Below are 27,999 nucleotides of genomic sequence, written 5' to 3'. Positions count from 1 at the left end.
CCAATTTTCAGCCTTCAAAACTCCAAAGTCAACACTTCCTTCGTTGAAAACACCATCTTGAATACTCTTGATGACATAATCATCATCAAGACACATCAAAAATTGATTTATCACATGATCTTCATCATCAACATAGAACTTATCTTTCTGATCAAACTCCAAAGACAACTTCTTTGTTGAAAAAGAAGCATCACCTTCATAAGAACAAAAGAACCTATCTCCTTGGTTGCTTGGAAAATGTCCGTTATTTGCAAAGCTATGAGTCTCTTTGATGTGAGGTTTGGGGGTAGTTGGAAATCCTCTTGGCTCTCTTGGCCCTTGAATTTCTCTTACTTCCTCCTTCTTTCATCATCATCTTTTGGACTTCTTCTAGCTTGCTTTAAACAACCTCTCCTCACTACAAAACCTTTATTTCACCATGAATATGCATATGTTGTGGTTAACCTCCATCTTTAATAACATCGAATCAAGTTCAAAAGTTTCAGGTGTCAAAAATTCAGGTTCAAGATTTAAAATTCCATGTCTTGAAACAACAAGTTCTTGAAAATACAATGTCAATTGAAAACTGAAACTTCATGTTGTTTTATGCTAGAGCTGCTATCAAATTCTTGCAAATAACATTGAGTATCATCATCACTAAGGTAATCATCAAAATAATCTTCATACTATCTTAAAATACCTTGAACCACTTCTTGCAACCTTGATATTTGTTGTGCTATAGACCACGAGTTCCTATTCTTACCAACCCGGATATTATGCCACTTGTGTGCATCATCAAGAATATAAAAATACCAATCTAGATCCACCTAATCATCACACATGTTCTGATCACATGAAGTATTCTGAAAACATTGCATAATCTTTAAAAAAGATACACATGTCCTGATCACATGAAGCATCTAAAAACTCGTGCACAGCGGCTCCTGCTATTAGCTGCGACGGGACCTGTTCACTTTTCTTAAAACTTAAGCAGCACCGGACTACGGCCCCTGCTCGCGGGGTTCAGCGACTAAGGCCCCTGCTTGCACATCTCAGCATTCAGCAGCTGCTCACCCGGCTCAACATCTACAGCACCTGCAGCGATCGAATACGGCCCTTGATCGCACGGTGCAGCTGCTGCTCGCCCGAGTCAACAACTGCGCTACCTGCTCGCTAGGCGGATACAACACGTCGGCACGACATCCCTGCTGCACGCGCTCTGCTCGCTCCACGGCTGTGGTACCTCATCTTTGCTCACTGTTACATCTAATAGCGATGCGGCGACAGCACTCTGGTCCCGCTCGCTCGACGACATCAGCAAGCTCTGCAGGACAACAAGCTAGCCCGTGACATCAACAAACTAGGTCGTCGGCTGCGGCAAGCTCTACTTTTTCTACAGCGGCAGTAGCCCACTCTACGGGCTGCAGCAACATTAAGTCAACAATTAGTCGGCGGCTGCTTCCGAAATGGCTACTCCCCCTCCTCCTTCCTCTACCTCGTCCTTAGCCCTTGTTCCCACGGCTATGATCATGGACGACACTCCCGTAGAGCTTACACCCTCCCCCTTTGTGGCTTCCCTTAGCCTCAACACACCACCCGCCAAAGCGGTTTCTTTTCCCGGCTTCGTCTCGGCGGCTAGCCTCATCAACCCTCCCTCTCCAAATCTTAGCACTCCATTGCTAACCTCTACAACCTCCCCCATTACATCGTCTAAAAAGACCTTGTTTAGTCCGGAGGAAATCTTGGGTCTCACCGCAAACCTCCCTGTCGAGGATCTCGACCAACTCTCTATCCCTTCTACCAACAATCATGGCAAAGTAAACCCTTCCCCTTCCCCTTTTTCTCATCCCAACGTGGCAAGCTCTTCCAAATTTGGCTTTGCGAGTTCCTCGTACCCAAACCAAGGTGGTATCTTCTCCAACTTTCCACTAAGTGGCATCCTCACCAATCCCCCCCTTACCTTCCCCTCTTCCTTCGGATCTCTCTCCGCTAACTCTTCTAATCCCTCTCCCCATCCACCGTCCCTCCCCATCCTACCCGCCATAGAGAAACCCTTGGAATTTGGCAAAATTGTATCCCTCTCTTTAGAAGAATTTAAAACCCTCAATCTCAAGCTTAACAAAGCCAAATCACATCTCATACACCTTCAAAACCTTCATGATAACCAAAAGGCCCCTCATAGTCTTTGTATGAAAACCCCTCGTCTTACCTTAGAAGACATCCATGCGCAAGCGCTTTTAAGCGCTAAGCTAGAGGCATTTAACATACAATTTCAACTAGATTGCACGAAAGCATACATCCAAGCCCAAACTTTGCTCATAAAAAATCTTCAAAAAAGCTTTGATGACTACCACGACATAGTGGAGGAGAGGCTCTTAGAACTTACTAAAAAACTTGCACCCATCTCCTTCCCTAGAGTGCTACCGTCGGTTTGGGCTAACCAACTCCTTCTGGAAGCAAACCTCCCTCAATGAGTTTGATGCGCTCTTGCAAAATGAAATTCTTCAAACTCACTTGGCCTCCGCTTTGAGCATAGCGGCTCATAGTGCTAGGAAGAGATCACAAAACTCTCTCCTAGAGGAGGTAGAGTCCCTACCTAAAGAGGAAACAGTGGGCGTACTAGTACAACACGAGGTCACCACCCAAATGAAAAAACTCCTCTCGCCTCCTCTCAAAACTTCTTTTCCCAAGAGTCCTCACCTTACTACCCACCCCAAGCCTTCCACCTTCCAATCCAAGGCTTTCAAACCAAACCCTCCCTCGGCTATAAAATCCCATGAAGCTTTCACTCGACAACCATATAAAAAACCCAAAACCTCCCCTCCTGCTTTTCCCCCCCGCCACTCCTCCTCCCCCCCTTGTAATCTCCCTATTTTGAGAAATCCAAAAAATCCACCTCCCACCTCTAGCAACCCTTCTCTCCTCCAAACTCCCAACTACCCACTCATTTCTCCTTCCCCTAAACCCTCCCCGTTACCCCATACCAAGCCTCTACATCCAAAGTTTAGCCTACCCCAAAGCTCAAAAAACTTGCAATGGAGGAGAACGAACTAGGGTTAGAGCACCCTACCTCTTGGGTCCATTTGCTCTTCCCAAAACCCCCTCTTTTTCCTCACCTTTGGACCCCTCCTCCTTGTACTTTTTCTCTCCTTCCCCATCCCTCCCACTCGGGTAAAAAGCGTCATAAATTTTGGCTTCCCCTTACTAATTCTCACCTCTTCAAAATTTTGGTTTTAAGCAATCTTTCTACCTTCACTCTTGAAAACAAGATTACTAACCTCTCCTCTCATAACCTCTCTAATCACCCTCTCTCTCCATCCGAGCATAAACTCTTAGGTCTTGGGCTCAATTATATCCCTCCTTCTCCCCCACCCCCTCCTAATGCCATTCTTAAAGCCTACTCTATTTTGCAAAGAAACCTCCATCTTAAAATGTTCTTTAAAAACTCTTCCCCTCCCTCTAACCTCTCCCTATCTATTCCTAATCCCACTTGGAATCCACCTTCCCCTTCCACCTCTCTCAACTTTGCCTTCAAACAAGTGTTCACTCTCCTCAAATCGCTTCTCTCTTTTATTCCTGCTTTTCATAACAAACCTTCTTTTATAAGTGCCCTTTCTTCCTTAAAAAATAACCAAAACATTGTTATCAAACCCATGGATAAAAACCTTGGACCCGTTGTCCTCTCCAACGATTGGTATGACAAAGAAGCCTTTCGTCACCTCATGGACCCCCTCACCTACTCCAAGATTTCTTCCCCCCCTCTAGCCTTTGTTGCCTCCCTACTCACCTCTATGATTTTGAGCTACCCTTTCCTCTCTAGTAATGAGAGGGATTTCATCCTCTCCTCCTCTCTAGATAAACCTAAACCTTGCCCCTTTTTTCTCCTACCCAAAATCCACAAACCTTTCCTTGTAGGCCGTCCCATTTGTTCCTACAAAGGGTATGTGCTAGAAAATGCCTCTAAATGGCTCCACGCACAGCTCTACCCTATCCTCCTAGACAAAAAGCAACACCTTAAGGATTCCCACTCCCTTATCTTAGACCTCTCCTCCACCCCCTTTCCTCCCCATATTATCCTCTTCTCCTTTGATGTAGAATCCCTCTATCCTAACATCCCCATTATGGAGGGACTCTTAGCTCTCAAGAATTCCATCCAAGAATTTTTTCCCTCTCCCAAAGTGCACTTCATTATGTCCCTAGCCTCTCTCATCCTCAATCATCACTATCTCTCTTTCAAAGGAGAAATTTGGCATCAAACCAAAGGCACAGCTATGGGATCAAATTTTGCAGTAGTGTACGCTTGCCTTTTTCTTTGTTCCCTCGAGGAAGGCATGAAGTTAATAACCACCCCTTCCCTTCTTTATTTCAAAAGATTCATCGATGATGCCTTTGGCGTTTGGGATAGCCCTACCTCTTGTTTAAAAAAGCTTCTTCAAAGCTATGGTCATCCCCTCCAAGAGCATATCAAAATCTCCTCTTCCATCTCCTCTCAAGAAATTTCTATCTTGGACATCCACTTCTTCAAAGGATCCTCATTCGCCACCCACGGTTTATTGGATTCGCATTGTCACCAAAAAAGCCTCAATGCTTACGACTACATACCCTGGCAGTCTTGGCATCCAACGCACCAAAAAGTTGCTTTCATCCTTTCAGAACTCAAAAGGTACATTATCCGGGAAAGCTCTCTTTCGGGCTTTATCACCATTCGCAACCTTTTTTATGCGAGGCTCAGAGCAAAGGGCTATCCCCCCTCCCTTTTGGAAGCTTGCTTCCTCTATGTTTCTTAAGAAGATAGACCATCTCTACTTCGTAAGTTGCATAAAATCAAACTTGCACCAACCATTGTAAAAATTCCCTTCTCTCCCCTTACCCGCACTCTTAACCTCTCCCGCACCATCAACAAACCCCTCACTAAGCTTCTCAATAAAGATCCCGAGCTAGCACACCTTCCCAAACCTATTGTATGTTGGCTCAATGCGCCTAATCTTGGCACCCTCCTCTCCCTTAAACCCCACCCTACCATACCCAACCTTGCCAAAACCATACTATCCTCTCCTCCTTAAAATCCTCCACCCCCTACACCCCCCCTTCCAATATCTTTTTTCTCACTTTAGGGTCATTTAACTTTGTTGGCAATACCTTTCCTTCCAGGCCCCCAATAACTTTAAATAGCCCCTAAGTACTTGTACTCCTTCCCAATCACTTCTCACCTAATTATCTTTTCCCACCTTTTTTGCCTTGTACCCCCATATTCAAGAGAAATTACTCACCTTCCACAATAGCCCCTCCTCCCTAACTATGGTACTTTGTACAGTTTTTTGAACCTTGACTCCCTACTTATACCCCTTCCTCCCTCCCCTTTTGTTTGCACCACTGATGAGCTAATATAGCGAAACGCTTTTGGTGTAGAAATTTGGTGTCTTTTCTTCCTCTTCCAAAACACCCCCCCCCCCCCCCCCCCCCCCCCCCCTCTCCTTTTTTTGCCTTAGCTTTGTTACTAGCAAGTTTCGCTCGCCATTATTTATTTTCTAAGATCTTCTTCATCATCACACTTATCCTGATCACATGAAGCATCCTGAAAACATCACACATGTCCTGATCACATGAAGCATCCTGAAAACTCGTGCTATGGAGCATGAGTTCCTATTCTTACCAACACGACTATTATGCCACTTATGTGCATCATCAAGAATATAAAAAATCCAATCCATATCCTCTTCATCATCACACATGTCTTGATCACATGAAGCATCTTGAAAACATTGCATAATCCAATACAACTCCTTGGACAACTTTGGCATGCAATACCTGACACAAACTTCCTCTTTTTGAAAGGGCTTACACATGTAAGGACATTGTTATGTATAGTGTCCATGTTTTTTTTTTAACTAGAGCACTTTTTATTCTTCTTCTTTGTCCCCATAAAGAAAATATCAAAGGAATAGTGAACAACAATGAACGCATACTAAAATAACCTTTAGAAGATAGCATAAAGCTATGTACTCCATAAGTTGGCATACTTTTAGGAAACAAAAACTGGTTTCCACAGCAAACTGCAATTGCTTGTATTGATCTTCAATTGACTGCATAGAAACTGCAAAAAACTATTAGGAATCTGTAAACACCTAAAATTGCATGGAAACAGTTTTGAAACCCTGAAACTCTCATTCCAACCATTCTTTGTATTCCTTCCACTTTAGCATCATGCCCTACCATCATAACTTTGTTGTACCCCTTCTAGGCTCGTTCATAATCATGCTCAAGGGCATGAAACCACAACATAGGATAACCAAGTGTAGAGGTGAACCTCTACATGTTTACACACAAAGGTAAGGAGGAAGAAGGTTGTAAGAGAGAAATACATAGAGAGATACACTTAATGATTCCATTTTTCATTCCATCAAGCATCAAGAAATAGTTGAGATTTGATTCAAGAAACGCCTAGCTAAATAGATAAAATGCATGCCCTAGAACTCGATTCCTCTGCCTTCCCTTGACCATTATTCTCCCCATATAGGAGATTCCCACACGTTGAGGCTCTTCCCAGAAAGATACAAGTAGTTTTCCCTTTTAAGTGCCTGAAAAATTGCATATCACCTCAAAACAAGAATAAAGGTGTAGCCTTAGTAAAAATCCCAATAACAATTCACGTTAACAGTGGCCAGTACCAAAAAACCTCAAAGAATTGCAAATTTTTCTTGGTATGTCAAGTTTCTACCAATAGTATATAAAGGACTATGCAAAGATCGCAGTCCCTTTGACTAACCAATTACGGTCTAAGTCAGAGAACATTAGTTGGGGGGACGTCCATTAGCAAATCTTTGAAAAATTCAAAGTGGCAGTAGCTTTGGTGCAAATTTGAAGTATTGTGAATCCTAATGAGTTGTTCATCCTTGAGATGGTCAGTCGCAGGGAGGCTATTAAGGTAGTTTATTACAAAGGGGAATGTCTTGTTGCATTTGAAAGTAAAAAGCTCAATTGAGCTCAACCTAACTACTCAGCATAAGTGTGAGAGTTACTAGCGATTATACATGCTCTCAAAAAGTGGAGACATTACATGTATGGTGCCGTCTAGATGGATCATGAAAGTATGAAATGGTTTTCAAGTCAAATGAGTTGAAAGGTAGAAACACTCAATGGGTGGACATCCTACATGAGTTTTATGGTCTTCAAGAATGAATCCTTAGAGTCTATTCATGGTTTATGTGAGTATGACCTGTCTTTTGATAAAATGTTGCATGTTGTACGCTAGCATACTCAAAGCAGCCATGTCCCTCATCTCGTCCCTTGTTTGAGTAGAATGCTAGTTTCGAGTTGGCATCTCTATGAGGGGAGGAAAGAGCATTAGTCCAAAGAGACTAGTCGAGTCTCCTAGATATGGTATCGAGCTGTCAAAGAGATCAAGGGTGGACCATTCACAACTTTAATGCAGCTTCAAAGGGGAGTGATAAACTTCTTTAGGGGGAGAGATTTGCCAACTACTCTTTGGACATTGGGTACCTTCTCTACAAGGGTAGAGTTTGTTTCTCTGCTATTTGTGACTTATGGCACCACATTCTTGTTGAAAGTCATAATATCCCAAGTATAGGTCATCCCATGATACAGAGGACCTATGTGCTAGTTAAGGGGCAATTTTATTTGCCTAGTTTGTTCTGAAATGTCTAAAGATTTGTGTTGCAATGCAACAAGTGTCGGTCAATAATGGAGGTTTGTTCCATCCTTTTGATATTCCTTAAGGTAAATTGGAAGAATTTCCATGGACTTCATCACGTGATTGCCTAAAATGAATTGAGAAAATGATTTGGTTTGGGTAGTGGTGGATAGGTTGGCTAAAATGGAAAAATTTATACATATTAGGAAGTATGTGAAAACACCTGAATCGGTTAGCAAGCTATGTGGCATGTCATAAAATATAATATCTAACTTTACCAAATGACTTTCTCATACTAAAATGATTATTTAATATGGGAAGATAAAATGGGAACAAGAGTTAGGATAAAGATATGTGATTCTAAACCTATCTCAACAGGGGACCAAAAGGAGAAATGGTTGCATCTCAATAGGGGTCCAAAGGAAACAGTCTACCAAAAGAGCAATGTGCAATAAGTGCTTCTAGATTTACCTCAGCAAGGGACCAAGATGAGAGATGGTTACATCTCAATAGGGGTCCAAAAGGAGATAGTCTATCAAAGAGCAACGTGCATCTAAGGGAGCTTAAAAGACCTTAGGGTTAGCTTCATTAAAGACCTCCAAAAGTTAGTGTTAAAAAGTCCTTTGACCTTAGGCAAGCTAGGGCTAACCTTGACGTGGGAATCCTACCCAAGCATGAGATGCTAAGATGCTTAAAGTGGTTTTGGGAACCTTGCCCAAAGCTTGAGGTGATTTTTATGCTTAAATGATTAAGGTTCTTGAAGTGTTCAATTCAAAGGTAAACTCTCAAGAGCCATAAAACGTTTCCATGCTTGATTGATTAAGTGCGTGTAGTATTCAATTCAAACCAAATGACTTTTTTAATAAGCATAAAAGACACATGTTGTTCAAATGATCCTCCACATTTGGTCTTTATGATGTGCTTGAATGCTATTGGATAGGTTTTAAAGGGGTCCAATAAGAGTTTAAATACATTAAAAAAATTTTAATTTCTTTCTCTCAAAGAGAAAAAAGAGAACAAATGTCCAAATGAAATAATTAAATAATACGAGAGAGAGAGAGAGAGACATGTGGACCAAGCATGAGAGGGGGGTATACTCTCCCGCACACACACACACACACACATTCTCTCATTGTGTGGAGTGCAAAGTGCAAGAGCTCCATCTCCTTCTCCAAGCTTGTTGAGAAGTGGAGAGCCTACACCAACACCCTTGGCTATGGAATGCAAATCCAACCAAGAGCCATGCTTCAATGCTTAAGTTTTCCATCTTCTTCATCTTCATTACTATGCTATTATGCTATGCTAAGCAAAAAGAGTGATGATAAGTGATGAACTATTTTTTTTCTCCTATGAATGATTCTTCTTCCTCTTCCCTACCCTCATTTCCCGCTAGCTCTCTCCACCTTTGAAGGTGTTTGAGGCCTTGGGACTGAGGCTTGGGATAGTTAATGCTTTTTGCAAATTTTATGTTATGCTCGTGATACATGAAGCTTTCCAACTTCATAGCATCACCAAGGTCACAAGGAACACAAAGATTGTATCGTAACAAGTCTCTCTTGATGGGAGAATCTATAATACAAACGCCTTTTGGAAGGGGGGACCGGCTCTAAGTAACACAAAGATTATATTGTAACAAGTCTTTCTTGATGAGAGAATCTATAATACAAACGTCTTTTGGAGGGGGGACCCGCTCCAAGTAAATTCGGTCCTCAACTTTATGTTCTCTAATACTCTCTCTCTTGCAAAAGTATTGTTCATGCCAAGTCAATTAAGTACTATGTTCATGTTCACCCTCTATGTTCTCAAAGTAGTCTCACAAAAATTCTCACTCTAATTCTCTTAATTCCGCTATTCTCAAAGTTCATAGTCCATTTCCATTACATGGCATGCCCACATATATAGTGTCAGATAGAGATAGAAAATTCAACCATACCTTTTGGAGGGGAGTATAAATGATCATTTGTAGTGTGATGGTCAAACAGAAAGATCCAACAAAATTCTAGAGGATATGTTGCGCTCTTATGTGAGCAAGAAACAATCCAAATGAGAGGACTATCTACCGACTACAACGACTCCAAACATTCGACTATAGGCCTTATCCATTCATGTTGATGTATGGTTTTTAACCTAGATTTCCTATGGCCGTAGGGCTAGAGAAGTATAAGATTTAGTCTGCCAAGGACTTCCTTGAAGACATGAATGACATGATGAAGGCCACAAGGAAAAGCATCCGTAGTGTACAAGATTGTGCCAAGATGTATGCTAACAAAAGGCATAGACTTGCCAATTTTGAAGAAGGAAAGTTTGTTTTCTTAAAAGGTCCTACGTAGTCAAAATAGGAAAGTGCACTAAACTTTCCCCATGGTATTGTGGACCTTTCAAAATCCTTAAGAGGATTGGGGACATAGCGTACAAACTTGAGTTTTTGGAGAGCTCTTAGGTGCATCCAATGTTTCACGTTAGCAGCTTGAAGGAGTCCCTTCATTCATTGGAGATAGGAGAGATAGGATTTTTCCTAAAATACAAAAGAAAATTCCTATGGAGTTGAATTTCTTATTACAACATTAATTTTAAGGAAATCGAAGCTAGCCATGAGAAAAAGATATACGAAAAGGGGAGGGACTAGAGAGAGAGAGAGAGAGAGAGAGAGAGAGGGGGGGAAGGCAACTTCACATTTAAGTTTCTTATAAAAAATAATTGTTTCGTTTTGTTGTCGTGGATGCTTTGCATTCATATGATACTGATCTTTTGTCAAACAAACAAGGTGAAGTCTCCACACGGGCCTTCAAAAGGCAAAAAAGTGACTATTATTGAGGGGTCATGAGAGTTAAAAATCTATTTTGTAAAGGTTAAAACTCATAATATATATATATATATATATATATATATATATATATATATATATATATATATATATATATATATATAGATAGAAAGAGAGAGAGAGAGAGAGGGTAGTGTTTAAAAGAAATGTTTTACTTAGCCCTTAATGTAAAGGGTAGATTTACAAAATTTAAGCTATTGATTGCTATTTTTAATTAAAAGTGCACAAACTTTAGCCATAACAATAAGGATACAAAAAATAGAAATGGATAATTATCATTTTTAATTGAAAAGTCACTTACAAAGCTTAGGAATACACATTATAAAAGACTTTGAGCTATTAATTGTTTGCCTATGCATTCTTAGAGAACCTCATCAAAAGGGGTCTAAACACATGCCTCCTTACAATACAGCTTGCTCTATCGCATCTGCCATGGAGGGAGATTGGAGCCTTAAAGAATCATGCATATCACTATATAAAAGTATCTTTCACAAAAAATAATACAAACATATCAAAGATATTTTTTTCGTAACTAGTTAATCTATTTCATGAGATGATTTTATATATACATATGTGGGAAGAGAGAGACATTTAAAAATCTAGTTTAAAAGGATTTTAGGTTTAGCATTTACAATATGAGACTACCAATGTCCAACGTTTGAATCATCCAAAAAATCATATACTCACAACTGTGAGTTTGGCAAAAAAAAAAATTACAATATGAGATGAAAAGAAAACTCATTTTTGGCATGCACAAGGGACATTGCCTTAACTTATCTCACTCTTTTGCCTTGACTAAAATGAGGTTGTATTTTTTACGGTTTTTATTGGATACAATCAAAAATCAAAATCCTTCACCAAATGTCTTAATTTCAAAGTGAGTAAGTTTATTCAATTTTAAACCCATTTAGTTAGATAGGAATCTACAAAGATGCTCTGAGGGCTTTGAGGAGAAAATGGAGGAAATGGCACGAGAGAGAGAGAGAGAGAGAGAGAGAGAGAGATGACGTGTGTAAAGGCCAAGTCTGACAGAGACAAAGAGGATTTTTTTGCTATTGCGGTCATCTTGATGTCGTGTGTCAGAGCCAAGCCGGATAGAGACAATGTTTTCTTTTGCTATCGTAGTCATTTGGATGCATGGATTCCTTGGCAATGGTGCTTCATCAACAATTTTTTGTGGCTTTGTAAGGATGCGATGCTAGGCATGTTGATTAGGAACAAACTCTGCTTTGTGGTGGAAGATACAAAGAGCCTTGGCGTCTGAGGGCGTGGTTGAGAGCCATGGCCCAGGCTAAGGACATAGTTAGGGACAGCTCATATGTACAAGCATGATGGCAAAAACACATAGAGAAACCGTCTGTGTGAAGGTGATGGCGGAGATAGAGATAGGTGGTGAAGCTCTATTTGAACAAGACAAGGGGAGGCTTCTTTTCCTTAGGATTCAAAGAACCGGTCCGAATCTGAGAAGTTACTGGGTTTTTGGGGTTTTGGACCCAAATCGCTAGAACAATGTAGATTTGAAGTTTTCTATAATGATTAGGTCTCCACAATTTGGAAAAAATAAAAACTCCATCTAAAATGCAAAAGTGAAGGGTGTAGAAAACGAAATGCTTTTTGCATTTGGGAAATCATAATACTTTTATTCTATATAAAGTGGTGGCCTTGCCTATATGCAATGCGCCATACTTTTATGGAATTTAGTTAATTTTAACATGATTGATGCTACATAAAAAAGAATCAAATTTTAAAAAAATTATTACATTCAAACTTCAAATCATTTGTTTCATTCCCCTCCAAATTTTTTTTATGAAGCTTTTGGAAAAGATCATTTGAAAGGACATGGTTTCTTTCTTTTCAATTCTCTTCAAGACAAGAAACAAAATTTGAACGACGTCCTTCTTCCATATGGATACTAAGGCCTTTAGAGGCCTTAGTATCTAAAGGCCTTAGTATCCATATGGAAGAAGGACGTCCATACAGAGATCCATATGGATCTCTGTATTTTTGGCCTTTAGAGGCCAAAAATACAGAGTTACTATGCAAGTTCAACACCAAACCTTGTATGAGAGGAATCAACACTGAGCAACCATAGATGAGAGAGAGGGAGAATTATAGCTATTAATTAGCCTATTATGCAATTTTTGCAACATCAAGCATGGAAGTGCGATTGTGGTACTAGAGAGTGTAGTCAATGAATGTAACATGGACTCATATGCAAAAATGAGGGCAAGGAGGCTATAGTCCACAACATTGTAATCAAGTGCACATGCAACCACATGCAAGATCAAGAGAGACCTATAAACACAAAAACGTGATCAAAACATTGCAAGAGAGCACATTGCATATTTTTCTACCCTAGAAAAATTAGCATATTTTAGATATTAGCATGTCGGCTAAACACATCCACTACGCACAACCCAAACAGTAGGAGGGATGAGGCTCTAGCTCTCTACTCGATCAAAGAGGTACTGATGATGAGAAAGCTCTCATCGTTTGGCTATATGTAGTGGTCTGCTTGCCCACATTAGCCAGGTCGGATGTGGATGTCCTAACCCCTGAACCACATGCATGCAAGCCGCCATGTGGGCTCAATGCCTGATCAAGCCTCTTGGTAGCACTATCGGCTACGTAAAATTACCCCCCCCCCCCCCCCCCCCCCCCCCCCCCCCCCCCCCAACAAGAGTTTTTGTCTTAAAAAAGAAACGGAATAAATTTCTTGGTAAGAGCACTACAATGTTCAAGTAAACGTATCCTTGTCTCTCTCTTCCACTTTACTAGAACCTCTTGGTAAGTTGTGTGCTTAGTATAATTATCCCTAGAGCCAACGATCTTTTCAAATTCATGTGCAATTACAAGAGTCTCTACGAGCTCCACCCAGACATAAGGAGAAACTACATTGGAGGCAGATTTATGATTAGTGACCTTGTTTGAAAATTAAATTTATTTTTGAGATTACTAGCAAGTAGGTATTATTAATTATAATTTGAGAGAGTAGTAGTGGAACCAAGAACTAGTTTAGGTACATTCAAGTAGTATGAACCAATTTAAAGAAATTCAAATCTTCTCAATTCAATTCTCCATGATATTTTATGATTTTGACTCAAAATAATTTCAAAAGATAGCGGATGTGAAAGTCTTCAAGCACAAAACATGATCAAGTATTTATATAATGAAAAAGATATGGTGGATATATTCAAACACTGTTGTAATTTTGGGACCAGTTCTTTTATTGACTCCTTTAGCTTAAAAATTTTGAGAAAGGAGAGAGCCTCTATGTGTCACTCATTGGTTCACTTCAAAAAACAATTTACAAAACATCTAATATAAAGTGCAAAAGTGAAGGGGTCATAATGGTGGAATGAACTTTTGACAATGTAAAGTCAAAAGACTTATTTTCTTTCTTTTGCCAAAAGACTTTTTACTCTACATACAGTAAATGTATCGTGTTAAATATGCCTCATAGAAAATACGTAAATTGGAGGGGAATTTTACTCCTCAATGCAAAATTGACTTTTGAGTTTGAAGATATATTTGGGTTTTTTTTCAAGGTGGTTTTTTCAAGACCAATATTGATATTATTTTAATAAGTTGTGTAATTTTGTATTTTACAAGTTGAAACAATTATTCTAAAGAGACACTCCTATACTCTTTCTTAAAGTTCTTGAAAAATTGACACCTCCACGTGTTGCGAGCAAATGTGCTATCCGTCCCTCTCCCACCGCGTTGTTGATTGTTGCGATGGGTGTGTGTACGCACGCGAGAGAGAGAGAGAGAGAGAGAGAGAGAGAGAGAGAGAGAGAGGAAAACTCAAAAGGTTGAGTATGGTTTTATGAATAGAGGGGAGCTTGCTTGCTTATCGCAAAGTTAAGCCAACCACATGCTGCCAACTCTAAATGTAGTTCAAGTTTATCATGAGAGAGAGAGAGAGAGAGAGAGAGAGAGAGAGAGAGAGTTGGTAAAGAGAGGAGGTTTGTGGAAAGGCCATTGTCATATTCGACAAAAGTGACTTTGCTTGTGTGAATGTGCTTCTAAGATCATGGATAGGCCACTACCAACGCACGAGCATGCATGCATGTGTGTGTGTGTGTGTGTGTGTGTGAGAGAGAGAGAGAGAGAGAGAGAGAGAGAGAGATCAGAGGGCATCACTCAATGAGAAGAACAGAGTAGAGAGAGACTATGTGTGTTAAAAGAGAGAGCCAATCAATGAGAAGAAGAGAGCAAAGAGACGTTGTGCGTGTAATATATATATATACACACACACGAGCACACACACACACACATACACACACACACAGTGGTACTTAAGTTATAGGTTTTGGGGTTTTTTTTCATCTCCTCACCATGGGACTAGGCCTATATCTATCATCTACAAATAGAGTTTTACTTAAAGGGTTTTTACTACCCTATTACCATCTACTTGCCGTGATGGCGCAGTGGCTCTCTCTGCAAAACGTAGGCAGCCTCACCATCGTATAATGCTATCGGTTCACTCATGACGATTGTACTCATGACCAGGATCTGGCGGGCCAACTCCATCCTTCCTCTATATAAAGAGGTGAGGGAACCTCTTAGGCCCTCACTTAGCTTTGCTTGATTGTTACTGTGCCTAGTGTAAACTCTGTTGTGTCTTGACATTGAAACATGGAACTCACTGCTTCTAATACACAGGTCTGCTCTCTTGACCACTTTGGTTTTTGTTGTAGGTTTTTTTTACAAAAAAGGGTTGGCTACTCTGCTTGACTATCATAACTCTTTCGTTGCAAACCGATTGTTTTACTGTAGAACTAGTATGGCATTGTCAGCTTTATGCAATGGTGCACTGTTTTTTTACTCATCATGGTAGTGGTTGTTAGAAATCAGATGGTCGGTAAGTATTGTCACTTTACATCCACTGATAGTTGAAAATGAAACCTAGGGTAGTTGCCGCTTGGCTTGGCTTGGCCTAGGTTACACTTGTTTTAACCTACTGTGCACTTATATTGACAGTTTCTTCAATTAGGACTGAAGGGGTGTTTGCCCCGGGTGCTAACCAATGCTGTACTGGTTCATTACTTGACTGGCTTGAATGAGGTAATATAATATTTGCATGGGCATGTGTAGTTTGGGATTGTCTTGATATTGTCGCATAAGCATGGCTTAATGGATCACTGTCAATTAAAAGCTTGGTAAGACCCATCGGGTAGGCTAAGTGAATATAAGGAGTGCTTTTCCGACTTACTGCGCACTGATTATTATAATTTGTGGGAATGGTTGCCCCGAGTGCATACTAATGTTGTACCAACTCATTAATTAGGTAGTTTAGATGAGATAGAGCAGTACTTCTGTTGCATTCACTTGGCGGGTGTAATTTCTTAAACAATAATTTAGTTTTTTTTGGATGCCCCTGTTGCTTAAAAACACCTTATTCATGCAAATGAACCTCTACCAATAGAGGTATGTATACACTGGGGGACCTTTTGTTTTTAAACTCAGTACTAGCTACAACGCCGTCATAAACAAGGTGGACTGCATTATTTTCCGCACCATAATATGTGGGTATATGGTGTGATATCTGCCTCTTGGCTTGGCATAGGAGTAATATGGTGTCGGGTGTCTTCTTGTTTTAAAATTGGTGCTGGTTACAATGAACGCTCTATTCTGGCTTATGGTAAAATTTGGGAGGCTTGGCCCTCCGGGGCTGCATATGGGTATTGGATTTGGCCCGAATGCTTACGGATACTGGGCCTATTTTATTACTCTTACCCATGTTGTGAGATATATCTTTTGGGATTGTTCCGATGGCATTAAACATTTTCTTCTTGTTTATCTTCTCTCTCTCTCTCTCTCTCTCTCTCTCTCTCTCTCTCTCTTCCTCCTCCTCCTCCTCCTGCTCCCCATAGATGTTCACTTTTGTTGAAGGCTTGTCTTGTAATTTTTGAAGTCACTTAGATTGTTTCTACACTCGAGCATTTTGTTAGGTCTTCCTCTCTCCTCTTGCGTCATTTGTTGGACTTTGCATTTCAACACAATAAATACGGCACTTAACAATTGTCCTCTCCCTGCCCCCGTCCTCTCTCTCTCTCTCTCTCTCTCTCTCTCTCTCTCTCTCTCTCTCTCTCTCTCTCACGTTGATTTTAGATTGACACCCTTGCCTGTCAAAATTTAAGGAATTTATAGATTTTTAAGCATGGCCCACATGTTCACTCTTAAAAATAAAAACAACAAAATATCCAAGAATTGGTAAAAGGTCCATCAACTGGGAAATCTCTTTACCCATTTGGGGTGTTCTCTATCGTTGATTTTAGATTGGCACCCTTGCCTGCCAAAATTTAAGGAATTTATAGATTTTTAAACATGGCCCACATGTTAACTTTTAAAAATAAAAAGAACAAAATATCCAAGAATTGGTAAAAGGTCCATCAACTAGAAAATCTCTATACCCATTTGGGGTGTTAATGTGAGGGTTGGTTTTTGTCGGTTATTTAATCCATTTTCTACGAGTGAAAAACTTTAGCTATACTTTTAAAAATACACTAATGCCAAAAAATAATATCTTGAAAATTTGAAAGGTGCGTGAGCTCAACGATAAAATCGTTCTTTCTCTCTCTCCCCCTCATAAATGTACGTGTATATGCACACATGCAATGTGATGGTCTCTCTCTCTCTCTATCTCTTTATCTCTCTCTCTCTCACACACACACACATATACACACAAGCAATGTGGTGCTCTCTCTCTCTCTCTCTGTCTCTCTCTCTCTCTCTCTCTCAATAATGTGGATAACGATCCCTCCATTTGCATGTCATACACGTCCTCAAAGCGAGACAAGTCGACGTTATGCGAGTTTTTTTCTTTTTCTCAAGCTCTTTAAAGAAATACATACTTCCAAATTTTTTTTAAAACATATCAATATTGGTCTTGAAAAAAGGCCCTTGAAAAGATAAAACCAAATACATCTTCAAAAATTACATTTCTATTAGACAAAAAAAATCACTAAAAGTTTTCTTCTTTTGTTATATCTTCAAAAAGTAAATTCGCATTAAGTAACAAAACCTCCACTAAAGTTATCCGCTTTTTGTTATGTGCAATCAAACTTTAACATTTATTTTATGTGGAATAGAAAGTCTCTTCATTTTACATTTGAAAAGGCTTGTCGATTCTTATATTCTGAAAAGGAAAAGGGTGTCATTTCTTACAATCTTACCCTTTACTTTTGCATTTTAGATTAGATGTTTTGTAAGGTGTTTTTTGAAATGAACCAAGGAGTGATACGTGGCCCCGCCTCTCCTTCCTTGAAAATTTTAAGCTGCATTATAAAGAGTATAGATATATAAGTGAAGGGTAAGATTGTATGAATGAAAAGCCTGTCGACAATGAAAAGTCAAAAAACTTACTTTGTTTTTTGACGGAAGACTTTCTACTCTACTAGGGTAAATCATAGAAAAAAGATAAATTTGAGGGGGATTTTTCTCCTCAATGAAAAATTGGCTTTTGAAGATATATTTGGAATTTTTTTAAAAGGGAATTTTTGCAAGACTAATATTGATATTATATTAACAAATTGTGCAATTTTATATTTTAAAATTTTAAAAAATTACTCTAAAGAGGCACTCCTATACTCTTTCTTAAAGTTCTTGAAACATTGACACCTCCATGTGCACAAGCAATTGTGCTACCCCCCTCCCCTCCCCCACACAGTTGTTGATTATTGTGATGAGTGTGGGCGTACACAAGAGAGAGACTAAGGAAAACTCGAAGGCTGAGTATGTGTCTATGAATAGAGAGTGACTCGCTTGCTTACGACAAAGTTAATCCAGTCACATGCCAACTCTAAATGTAGTTCAAGTTTATCGCGGAGAGAGAGAGAGAGAGAGAGAGAGAGAGAGAGAGAGAGAGAGAGAGAGTTGGTAAAGAGACGAGGTTTGTGGAAAGCACATTATCAGATTTGACAAGAGTGCATTTGATTGTGTGAATCGTCTTCTAAGGTCATGGCTAGGCCACTGCCAATGCACAGGCATGCGCGCGCGTGTGTGTACACACATACAGACATATACATATGTGTGTATATATATATGTGTGTGTGTGTATGTATGTATGTATGCACACACACACACACATGTATATATATGTTGCCACCTTTGAAGAAGGTAAGTGCCACAATTGCTTCTTCTCAATTACAACAATACACGAGTCACATGCTACTGTATATATGTACATGTTGCCACCTTTAGGGGAAGGTGAGGGAGGAGAGTGCCACGATTGCTTCTTCTTAGCCACAACAATGCGCGGGTCACATATTAGTGGAGCTTATATGAGGTTCCACTTCACTTTTCGTTCATTTCAAACATTTGAGTTTGAGTTCAAATAGGAATTTATCTACCTAGGGAGGGTGTCAAATAGCCATGATTTGGACCAGTAGTGACTTTAGAAATGTGCCTAGAAAGATACTCTCTCCTCTCACAGAAATTCTAAGAGTGGTTTCACAAACAAGCACCGCCCATCTCGACACTTGATGTCAATGGGCGGCCCAAAAAGTTCCTAGCCTAACGAATGGGCAATGACACATTCACAAACAAGGGTGGATTTGGGAATGAAAAGCTATTGGTTGGAGGGTTGTAGCAAATGGCATGCTAGGGGATCCTCCACAATCAAAACTCTTGCCTAGAACTTTTGCTGAAAAGCTACCATCTCAACAACGCCCATCCGTTAGGCGGGGAGGAGGGGGTGTCTGTGTCGCCCATGCTACCAACTCTCGCCCTTCCAGTTTGTGTGTCAATCTATACTATTATAAAAGGGGGAGGGATTCCCCCCCTAGTTTATAAATAACACACGGTGGGACTTGACGGATCAACGGTGGGGCGCTTTAACGGCGGAAAGCGGGGGGGGGGGAAGGACTTATACGCGCGGAGTCGATACACCTGCACGAATGCGTGATAGGCGGGTTGGATAAGGTGTGGGAGTCTGTGGGAGGAGATCGTGGGCTCGAGCAGCGAGCGCGACGATGGGCACCTAAAATTTTTACCCCATGCAACCAAGATCAACGGTCGATTGAATGCCTGTCGTTGATCCCTCGAGTCTATCCCGTGTTCTTTATAAACTAGCCCTCCCCCAGACATGTGGCGGAACTTCCTTCGTCCGGTAGTGTTCCTTGCAGCCTCCGAGCACATAGCGAAGAAAGAGAGAGAGGCGGGCGAAGCCCGTCGGCCGTACTCGTCAAAATAAGGTGCGAATGTATTACATGGCAGCACCCCATAGAAAATGGGCGGACGTTTGTGAAGCCCGCCTTAAATTCTCTCTCTTTTTTTTCTCTCTTTCTCTCTCTGGAAACTTGATTGCGCCATGAGGAAAGGTGTCCAACGTCCCCAGACAGGTTTTACGCACTTCTCTCTCTGTGCACGTACTCTCTCGCTCTCTCTCTCTCTCTCTCTCTCTCTCTCTCTCTCTCTCTCTGTCTCTGTCACCCCACAGACACTCACACGCTCTCTCTCTCTCTCTCTCTCTCTCGTACATTTTCTTCAGCACTGTCCCAGCCTTCCTCAGCGCACCCTCCCATGCGCACACTTTTTCTCTGCCCATAGTAGGTGAATTGTGCTCCAGCCTGGCCATGGAGAGGTTCAGGGGATCTTACTGCTGAAGCATGGCCATGAAGGACATTTTACCATCTGCCTCCGGGGATTGGCCACCTTGGCGGCGTTGCATGCGAATTTCGCCCTGTCTGCTCATATCTGGTTTGTTGTTGTTCTTTCTGCTGCTTCAATTCGACCTTATTCCGCAGGTTGTGGACTCGCCACAAGTGAGGAATTTCCAGAATCAGGTGTCTTCGTATTTGCACAAGTTGAGGGCTAATTCATCGTCAGCGCCCCAATTAAGCACCACCCCGACTCCAGAGCCAGCATCAAAATCCATACCACTACCATTACCGCCGCCGCCAGCAGCCTCGTCGAATTCATCATCATCTGGATCTACCTCACCATCAGTTTCAACATCAACATCACCCACAACATGGTCAGCTCCATCACCACCATTGCAACCCACATCAACATTGCCCATTTCAAATTCAGCATCATCTTCCCCTCCACCACCATTTTCGTCCTCGCCAAAGCCACCTCGTGTGGCCATTTGCCTTGTTGGTGGTACAAGGGCTTTTGAACTTACAGGGCCAACCATCAAAAAGTACCTTTTGCAGTCGGTGCTGAACAGCGATGTGTTTTTACATTCCCCTCTGGATAAGGACTCCTACAAGCTCTCTCTCCTCAAGGATGCTCCAAATCTGATACATGTCCGTATCTTCTCGCCAAAGCCCATTCCAGAAAATAGGGTTTTTGTAGATGTTCTCACTGCCTACAATTCTCCTAATGGCATTCAGGTAATTTTTCTCAGAGTATTCTTTGAATATGTGAATCAGAATGTGAATCTTCTCAAGCACTGTTTTTCAAAGATTTTAAACCTCCAAAGGTTTTGCTAAGATAGTATAAAAGGGCCAGTTTTTTAATGTAACAATGAGACTTGTAGTTTGTCTAATAGTCTTGTCATTTGTTCAAGAATGTGCTTACATTTGGTGAATTTTGTTTGATTGATGCTTCTAAGTATGTCTTTATATATTATAATTTTGAAAGGAGGGAGGGGGTGGGGGGTACAGAGGCACCAAAGATGTAGAGAGAGAGAGAGAGAGAGAGAGAGAGAGAGAGAGAGAGAGAGGCTATATCATTGGTCCTCTCAGCACCTGTCTTTGGTTGGTAGTACCTTGGTGGTCAACCAGGTTCTCCTTGCTTCGGTATGGTTCATTGCTTCGTGTTGGATGCTTCATTGAGGAGTTATGTCTTAGCTTCAACACCTAGGGCATGCGGTTCCCTTTTACTGACGCTCCTCTGTCACTATCACATGTGTCTCCTTTTATGCATTCCATTATACATTTCCATGAGGAGCAGCTTGATCAGGATGCCATTCAACTATAGGGAGGAGATAAAGAGACAACCCCTTGTATGGAAATCTCCCGTTTTGGATTTGAGCAGAGACAGTGGGGGGAGTGAAAGCTCATTAAATCGGCCATTTGGGATTTTGGACCAGTACAATCTATGCTTTCTTGGTGTGGGGCAAGACTCTTACCAGGCAGAGCAATTTGATATCGGTAGGGGAGTGTGCCAGAGGATAGCTGAGGCAATTTGATATCGGTAGGGGAGTGAGCCAGAGGATAGCAGAGGTAGAGGAGGCTATACCTGTGCACTAGGACGAGGTGCTTTGAGGCGCTGTTACTGTGTCTGAGCGTGTGGGTTAGTGGGCTTACTTTGATGAGAAGGGGACTCCCATCTTAGTTAAGCACCTTTCCTGTGGCTCCTCAACAGGATAGTTTTGGCCATTTTTGCATCCTTTTTAGTGAGCAGATCGAGGGCCCCATATTACTACATTATCCTTGGTAGCCTGCGAGAGTAGTGGGTGCCAAGGAGACAATACGTAGACCCTTATTTTCTGGCAGAGGACACTTCATCCTGATGGTTATGTATATGGGAGGGAAGACCAATCTCTCCACTTTATCAGTACACAAGGGAATTGCAGTGCTTGCCTCATGCACCTTCTTGGAGAGCGTCTTTGTTTATGAGAGTTCTGGCATTGATCTAGTGTTCATGCTGATAGTAGGTGGATATTTCAAAGGCTCTTTGAGCATGATCATGACGATAGCTAGACAAGTCCATGGACTAGATATTTCGAAGGATAGTCAGTGTCACGGGGACAGGCACCACGTGCCAACGGAAAAGAACAGACCGGACAACTTTAAGCACTTTAAATAACAACTAAATTGAAAGAGATGCATGACACACGAGATGGGGAGTGGTGGAGTTCCACCCCAAGAGAGCACTGGCCCCAAACGTTGGGGCCCCTTTCGTATTTCTTTATATTACTTGAACTCAGTACAATGCCGATACTCCAAGCTTTGCACCTCCACACTAAAGCGTGCCAGAGAATGAGCCCATGGCACATATTTAAAGGCACTTGGCCTCTCAAAAGCAGTTACATGAAAAACATCAAACTCTAAAAGCAATTGGTCCAAAAGCTGCCAGCGTGTTTTGCGGAAATTCCTACAGCTGCCACGTGATCAGCGTAAATTGCGGGCGTTCGTACAGCTGCCATGTCAGCATGTCAGCATGAAATCATAGCATCCGTATTGCTGCCACATCATCATGCTCCACGTGCTTGAATGTCTGTGTTCGTCCTGCTTTATTTTAATGGCTTTAGGTCCCCTGAGCCCCATAAGACGGGGTCCCATAAGTTGGTGGGAACTCATCTCTAAAAATAGGCCACTCGGCAAGACTTTGCAAGTTGGTAAAACTTCTTGTGCTGCTTCTTCTTCTCCTACTTCTAGGGTTTATGTCACAAAGTGATGACGTGGCGGACAGCAAAAACCCTAATTTCTGCCAGAAACCCTAATTTCCGGAAATTGCAGAGGCTATTAAAAAAAAAAGTAAAAAAATAATAATAATAAATTTTTTGAAAATGATGAGCGACGCAAATTTTGCTTTTTCTCTACAATATGAGAAAGAGAGAGAGAATGCTTTTGCTATCAAGTTTTGACTCTCTGTGAGAGAGAGAGAGCAATTGCTTTTGATTTGAAGCTTTTGGGGCTCTGCTTTTGGGCATCCCTTGTAACCTTTAAATTAGTGGTGAGGGCCTCACTTCTCAGAGCATCTGGACGTAGAGTCTGAGAGTGAAACCCTAGCCACTCTCTTGTACTTTGATTTGATTAATATAAAAAGAAATACCGAAAGGGGCGCCAGTCTTTGGGGCCAATATCTCTAGGCACGGAACTCTGCCGGGCCAGTGTACATCTATTGTGATCTGTGACTTGTTTTGAAGTGGTTATTTGGTGCTGTCGCGGTTGATTCTTGACTTGGAGTGTCCAAGTCTGTTACAGTGGTATCAGAGCACGGCCGATTTCTCTTCTACGGGAAATCCGATCCCCGAATTTTTTTTTCCGCGGCACCTATGGCTTCAGGCAATGATCAGTCGACTCCCTCTGCATCTGGAGATGCGGGCTGGGATGACAACGAAGATTCAGACAAAGAGTATGGCCCGCCTCGGCTTACTTAGGTGGAGCAAAGAGAGATGGACCGTCGTCAATTGATTGGCGATGCAACAAAGATGATTCTCAATTTTGCCAAGGACCCAAAGATGGAAAAAATATATGCACCAGACCTCTTTGGAAGAGGTACAGATGGAGTGGCAAAGAACCACAACACCACTCCCGAAACCCGCTCTCAAGAAACCTTCTGCCTCCAAGAAATATACGGAGAAGGAACTGGAGAATGTGGTTGATGCACGGATTGCTCAGCACGGCAAAAAGTAGAAGAAAGGCACTGACTTCCCGGGATATTTGGGTCGTCGGTCGACATTCGACAAGGCAAAGAAACTGAAGAAGCGCGTCAAGTTTGAAGGCTTACCCAGTTCTTCTTCTTCTTCTTCTGACAGTTCTTCTAGCTCTTCAGACTCGAGCAAAGAAGACAGGAAAAGCAAAAAAAGCGAAGCAAGAAACAACGCTTCGGAAAGGGCAAGAAGAAGGCAAGGAAGTCTAAGTCTCGCCCAGTGAGTGACACTTCTACAGAGGACTCGTCTACGGACAGTTCAGACTTTGACAACGGAAACTTTTATGCAAACAAGAAGAATTTTTACAAAGCCAACCAGTATGACTTTCTCGAAGATAAAAGAAAGAAAGTCCGAGAGTTTAAGGAAGGTGGCCACTCGATCAAGTTTGATTCTTTTTTGGGATACTCCGATGCTTCAAAGGCTTAGTCTTTTATACAACAGTTTGACATCGCTTTCGCGGGAGGATGCTCAGAGCACTCCAAGATTCGGAGAGCTGCCTCTTATTTTAAGGGGAATGCTCGCACTTGGTGGTCCACGCTTCTATTAAGCAAGACTGTGCCAGTTACATGGCTGAAATTCAAGAGGCTTTTTATTTCTTCTTGGTTGACTCAAGAGTTTGAGCGAGATATACGAGCTGCTTGGAACCATCTTCGGATGACCAAGAGCGATACAGTGAATTCTTACTGTGAAAGATTCTGGAACTCTTTTCTACCCGCCTCTTCATTCAAGAAGATCTCATTCAGAGAACAGATTGAGCGGTTTACCTTGGGTCTACCTACAGAGATCCGAGATCACTGCTTGGAACAGAAGTCAGCTTCTATTCAGGAGTTGATGAGTCATGCGAAGTGGGGCTTTGCCATTCACTCTGGCAGTCTGACCTACCCCACAGATGAGGCCATGACACAACGAGCCGAACAGACTTCTGGGAATGAAAGTAGAAAGAAAAAGAGCAACCCAGAGAAAAAGGATGCAGGACCCAAGCTTACTCCTGAGGAGAGAGCTCGCTTCATCAGAGAGGGGAAGTGCTTTGGATGCGGGGAACATGGACATATCTCCGTGAAGTGTCCTAAAAAGGCACAGAAAGAACAGAATGATAAAGACGACGACAAGCCTGAGAGTTCGAGAGCAGCTGAGGAACGTGGCAGAAAAGGCAGATAGAAAAGCAGAACTGGTACCACATGGCGTGGGACTTGCACCGAATCAAATGAATGAAGGTACAAACTATGCCGCTTTTTGGGGCAAAGTGAAAGATCAGGAAGCTCTTTTGAAGGAGCCAAGGCCAAATTCTTTTCACTTGGAATTGGCGGCTCGATTTGGAATTATGCTCGAGAGACTGACGCCACAGGCGGAGGTAGTTAGACTGGCACCCGGATGGGATGTTGCCATTACACCGAGCATTGGCAAACTTCGTTTGCAATGACAGGGGTGTTCAGGGCACGGGAGTGACGTTCTACTCAGGATCCCTTGGTACCACAAGAACTACGCCGTGGTTGACTACCGGGCCGAGAAAGCGACTAATAAATGAAGGGCTTAGAGATTGTACTTGATGAACTTCAGTTTCTTACTCATTCTTTTGGGAGAGAATTGAACGATGGATAAAGGTTGAATATGTTTTGACCTGATCAAAAGAACGCCAAGATTTTTCTCCACACTCATGCCGATTTCTTTTCAGAGGGCCTGAAGATCAAACCATTGATCTGATACCTAGAAGCACGCCACCGAATCGGCCACCTTACCATGTGAGCCGAGTACAGAATGAAAAGATTTTGAACCCAGTGAAAGAGCTCTTGGAAAAGGGTCTTGTCCAGCCTAATACTTCACCGTATTGCTCTCCAGTGTTGTTGGTTTTGAAGAAAGACAAATCTTGGAGAATGTGCATCGATTATAGCGCTCTCAACAAAATCACCATCAAGAATAGATTTCCGATTCCTAGGATCGATGATATACTTAACAGGTTACAGGGATCCTCGTGCTTTAGCAGGATTGACTTGAAGAGTAGATATCATCAGATCAGGATAGTGCCAAGAGATGTCTACAAGACAGCTTTTCGGACGACTTTTGGGTTATTTGAGTTTTTGGTGATGCCTTTTGGCTTAACCAATGCTCCTGCGACATTTAACCGGATGATGGACAAGATTTTTTGAGAGTACAGGCTATTTGTTGGCACTTTCTTTGATGACATCATTGTTTTCTCCAAGAATGAGGCAGAACACAGAGATCATCTGCTTCAAGTCTTTCAGGCATTACGAGATCACACGTTCGTGATTAATGCAAAGAAAAGTGAATTTTTCCTACCAGAGATACACTTTTTGGGACACATTGTGTCAGCAGCAGCAGGAGTGCAAATGGACCCGGCCAAGGTAGAGACTATCCGTGATTGGCCCGATTTGAGGAATGTCCATGAAGTTAGAAGCTTCTTGGGACTGTGTTCGTACTACAGGCGGTTCATATGAAAGTTTGCAGGGGTTGCTCCCCCTTTGCATATCTTGACACAGAAAGGAGTACCTTTTCGTGGGAACCCATAGAGGTGATTGCCTTTCAGACATTGAAAGAGAAATTGACTACAGGACCAGATTTGACTTTGCCGGACTTGCAGAAGTCATTTGAAGTATATTGTGATGCTTGTGGTCGTAGTCTGGGTGCGGTCTTGATGCAAGAAGGCCATGTCATAGCTTATGAGAGCCGTTTGTTCTCTAGGCCGGAGATGACAGCACAGATCTATGAGAAAGAGCTTTTGGCGGTTATCCATGCTCTTACTCAGTGGAGGCATTACCTACTCGGAGCGGATTTTACTGTCTTTACAGACCATCAGAGTTTGCGCTACTTGTCACAGAAGCAGCTTTCGGAAAAGCAGATGCGGTGGGCGAACATCTTGTCACAGTTTCACTTCCAGATTGTCCATGTGCAGGGACAGAAGAATGTGGTGGCAGATCTTTGTCTCGGAAACCGTTGGTTTTGGCTATTTCCGCGATACATCATAGGAGCTTCGAGGATATGGTCAATTAGTATGCCACAGATACAGATTTTGCAGATATTTTCACACAGATACGGGATGGGGAGACAGTAGCTGGATACTCCCTTCGGGAAGGCTACTTGATGAAAAAGATTATGTTGTGCGTTACACAACCGTTGAGGGAAAAGGTTATGACTGAATGCCACTGTCCACCTTTTACGAGTCACCGTGGCATTGCTACCACCATGAAGGGGGTAGAGAGATACTTCTTTGGGCCGAGACTCAAAAAGGATGTGGAAGAGTTTGTGCGCAGTTGCTTAGTATGCCAGAAGGTCAATTTTGACAGGCATAAGGCACAGGGATTGTTAAAGCCTTTACCCATACCCACCCGCCCCTGGAAAAGTATTGAAATGGATTTCATTTTTGATCTCCCGAGAACACAAAATGATCATGATGATTTTCTGATTACATGGCACGTCTGAGACGATTGTCTCCGACAGAGACCCCAGATTTATGAGTTTGTTTTGGAAGGCAATTTGGGAGAACATTGGCACGTGGTTGCAGTTCTCTTCATCGTTCCACTTGCAGATTGACGGGAAATCTGAGATTGCCAATTCAGTGGTTTTAGATTTGTTGAAGTCTTGTATCTCGGATTAGAAGACTCAATGGGAAAAGAACTTACCTTTGGTGGAATTTGCCTACAATAACACGATACACTCTTCGACGGGGAAGACGCCATGTGAGATTGTTGAAAGTGCTATGAAGGTTCCATCCTTCTTGAACACGAAAGATTAGATATTGGAAGCGGATGAATATTCGCGAGATTTGGATACGGCTTTTGCCAAGGTTCGCGAGACTTTGCAGGAGTCTCAAGAACGACAGAAAAAGGCAGCGGATCGCCATCGCCGCGACTTGAAATTGAAGGAGGATGATTGGGTGCTCTTACGTTTTGAGAACGCACGCCTACGAAAGAAAAAGGGAAAGGAGAGGCTTTTTACAAAGCTTAGTATGCGATACTACGGACCTTTCTAGATCACTGACAAGATAAATGATGTCTCCTTCCGATTGATACTGCCAGATACTTGGAGGATTCACAATGCATTGCATGTGAGTCTCTTGAAACCTGTTAAGGGTGATGTGCCTGATGATGGGGAGCCTGATGAGCAACCCGAAGTGGAAGAAAACGAGGAGATTCTTGTTCTTGAACAGATTTTGGCACATAACGATACGAAGAAAGGTAAAGTCCGAAGGCGCGGTTC

At 41.9% G+C, this 27,999-nt stretch overlaps 1 protein-coding gene across 2 annotated transcripts in view; it reads left to right on the top strand.

Annotated features, from left to right (window-relative positions):
* Positions 1–19,894: 19,894 nt before the first annotated feature.
* Positions 19,895–27,999, top strand: part of LOC147423858 (uncharacterized) — a 43,190-nt gene continuing 35,085 nt past the window's right edge. Inside the window, exon 1 of one of the 2 annotated variants that reach the window (XM_086501070.1) lies at positions 19,895–20,797. In XM_086501070.1, the coding sequence (XP_086357196.1) occupies positions 20,069–20,797 (729 nt within the window). In that variant the 5' untranslated portion in view covers positions 19,895–20,068. The remainder of the gene's footprint in view (positions 20,798–27,999) is intronic. The other variant, XM_086501069.1, reaches the window with a different exon arrangement.

This window comes from Adiantum capillus-veneris, chromosome 26 (assembly GCF_014529385.1).
Source record: "Adiantum capillus-veneris isolate H3 chromosome 26, ASM1452938v2, whole genome shotgun sequence".
Classification (NCBI taxonomy): Eukaryota; Viridiplantae; Streptophyta; class Polypodiopsida; order Polypodiales; family Pteridaceae; genus Adiantum; species Adiantum capillus-veneris.
The sequence above is the reverse complement of the archived record's forward strand: the minus strand, read 5'-3'. Positions and strand labels throughout refer to the sequence as shown.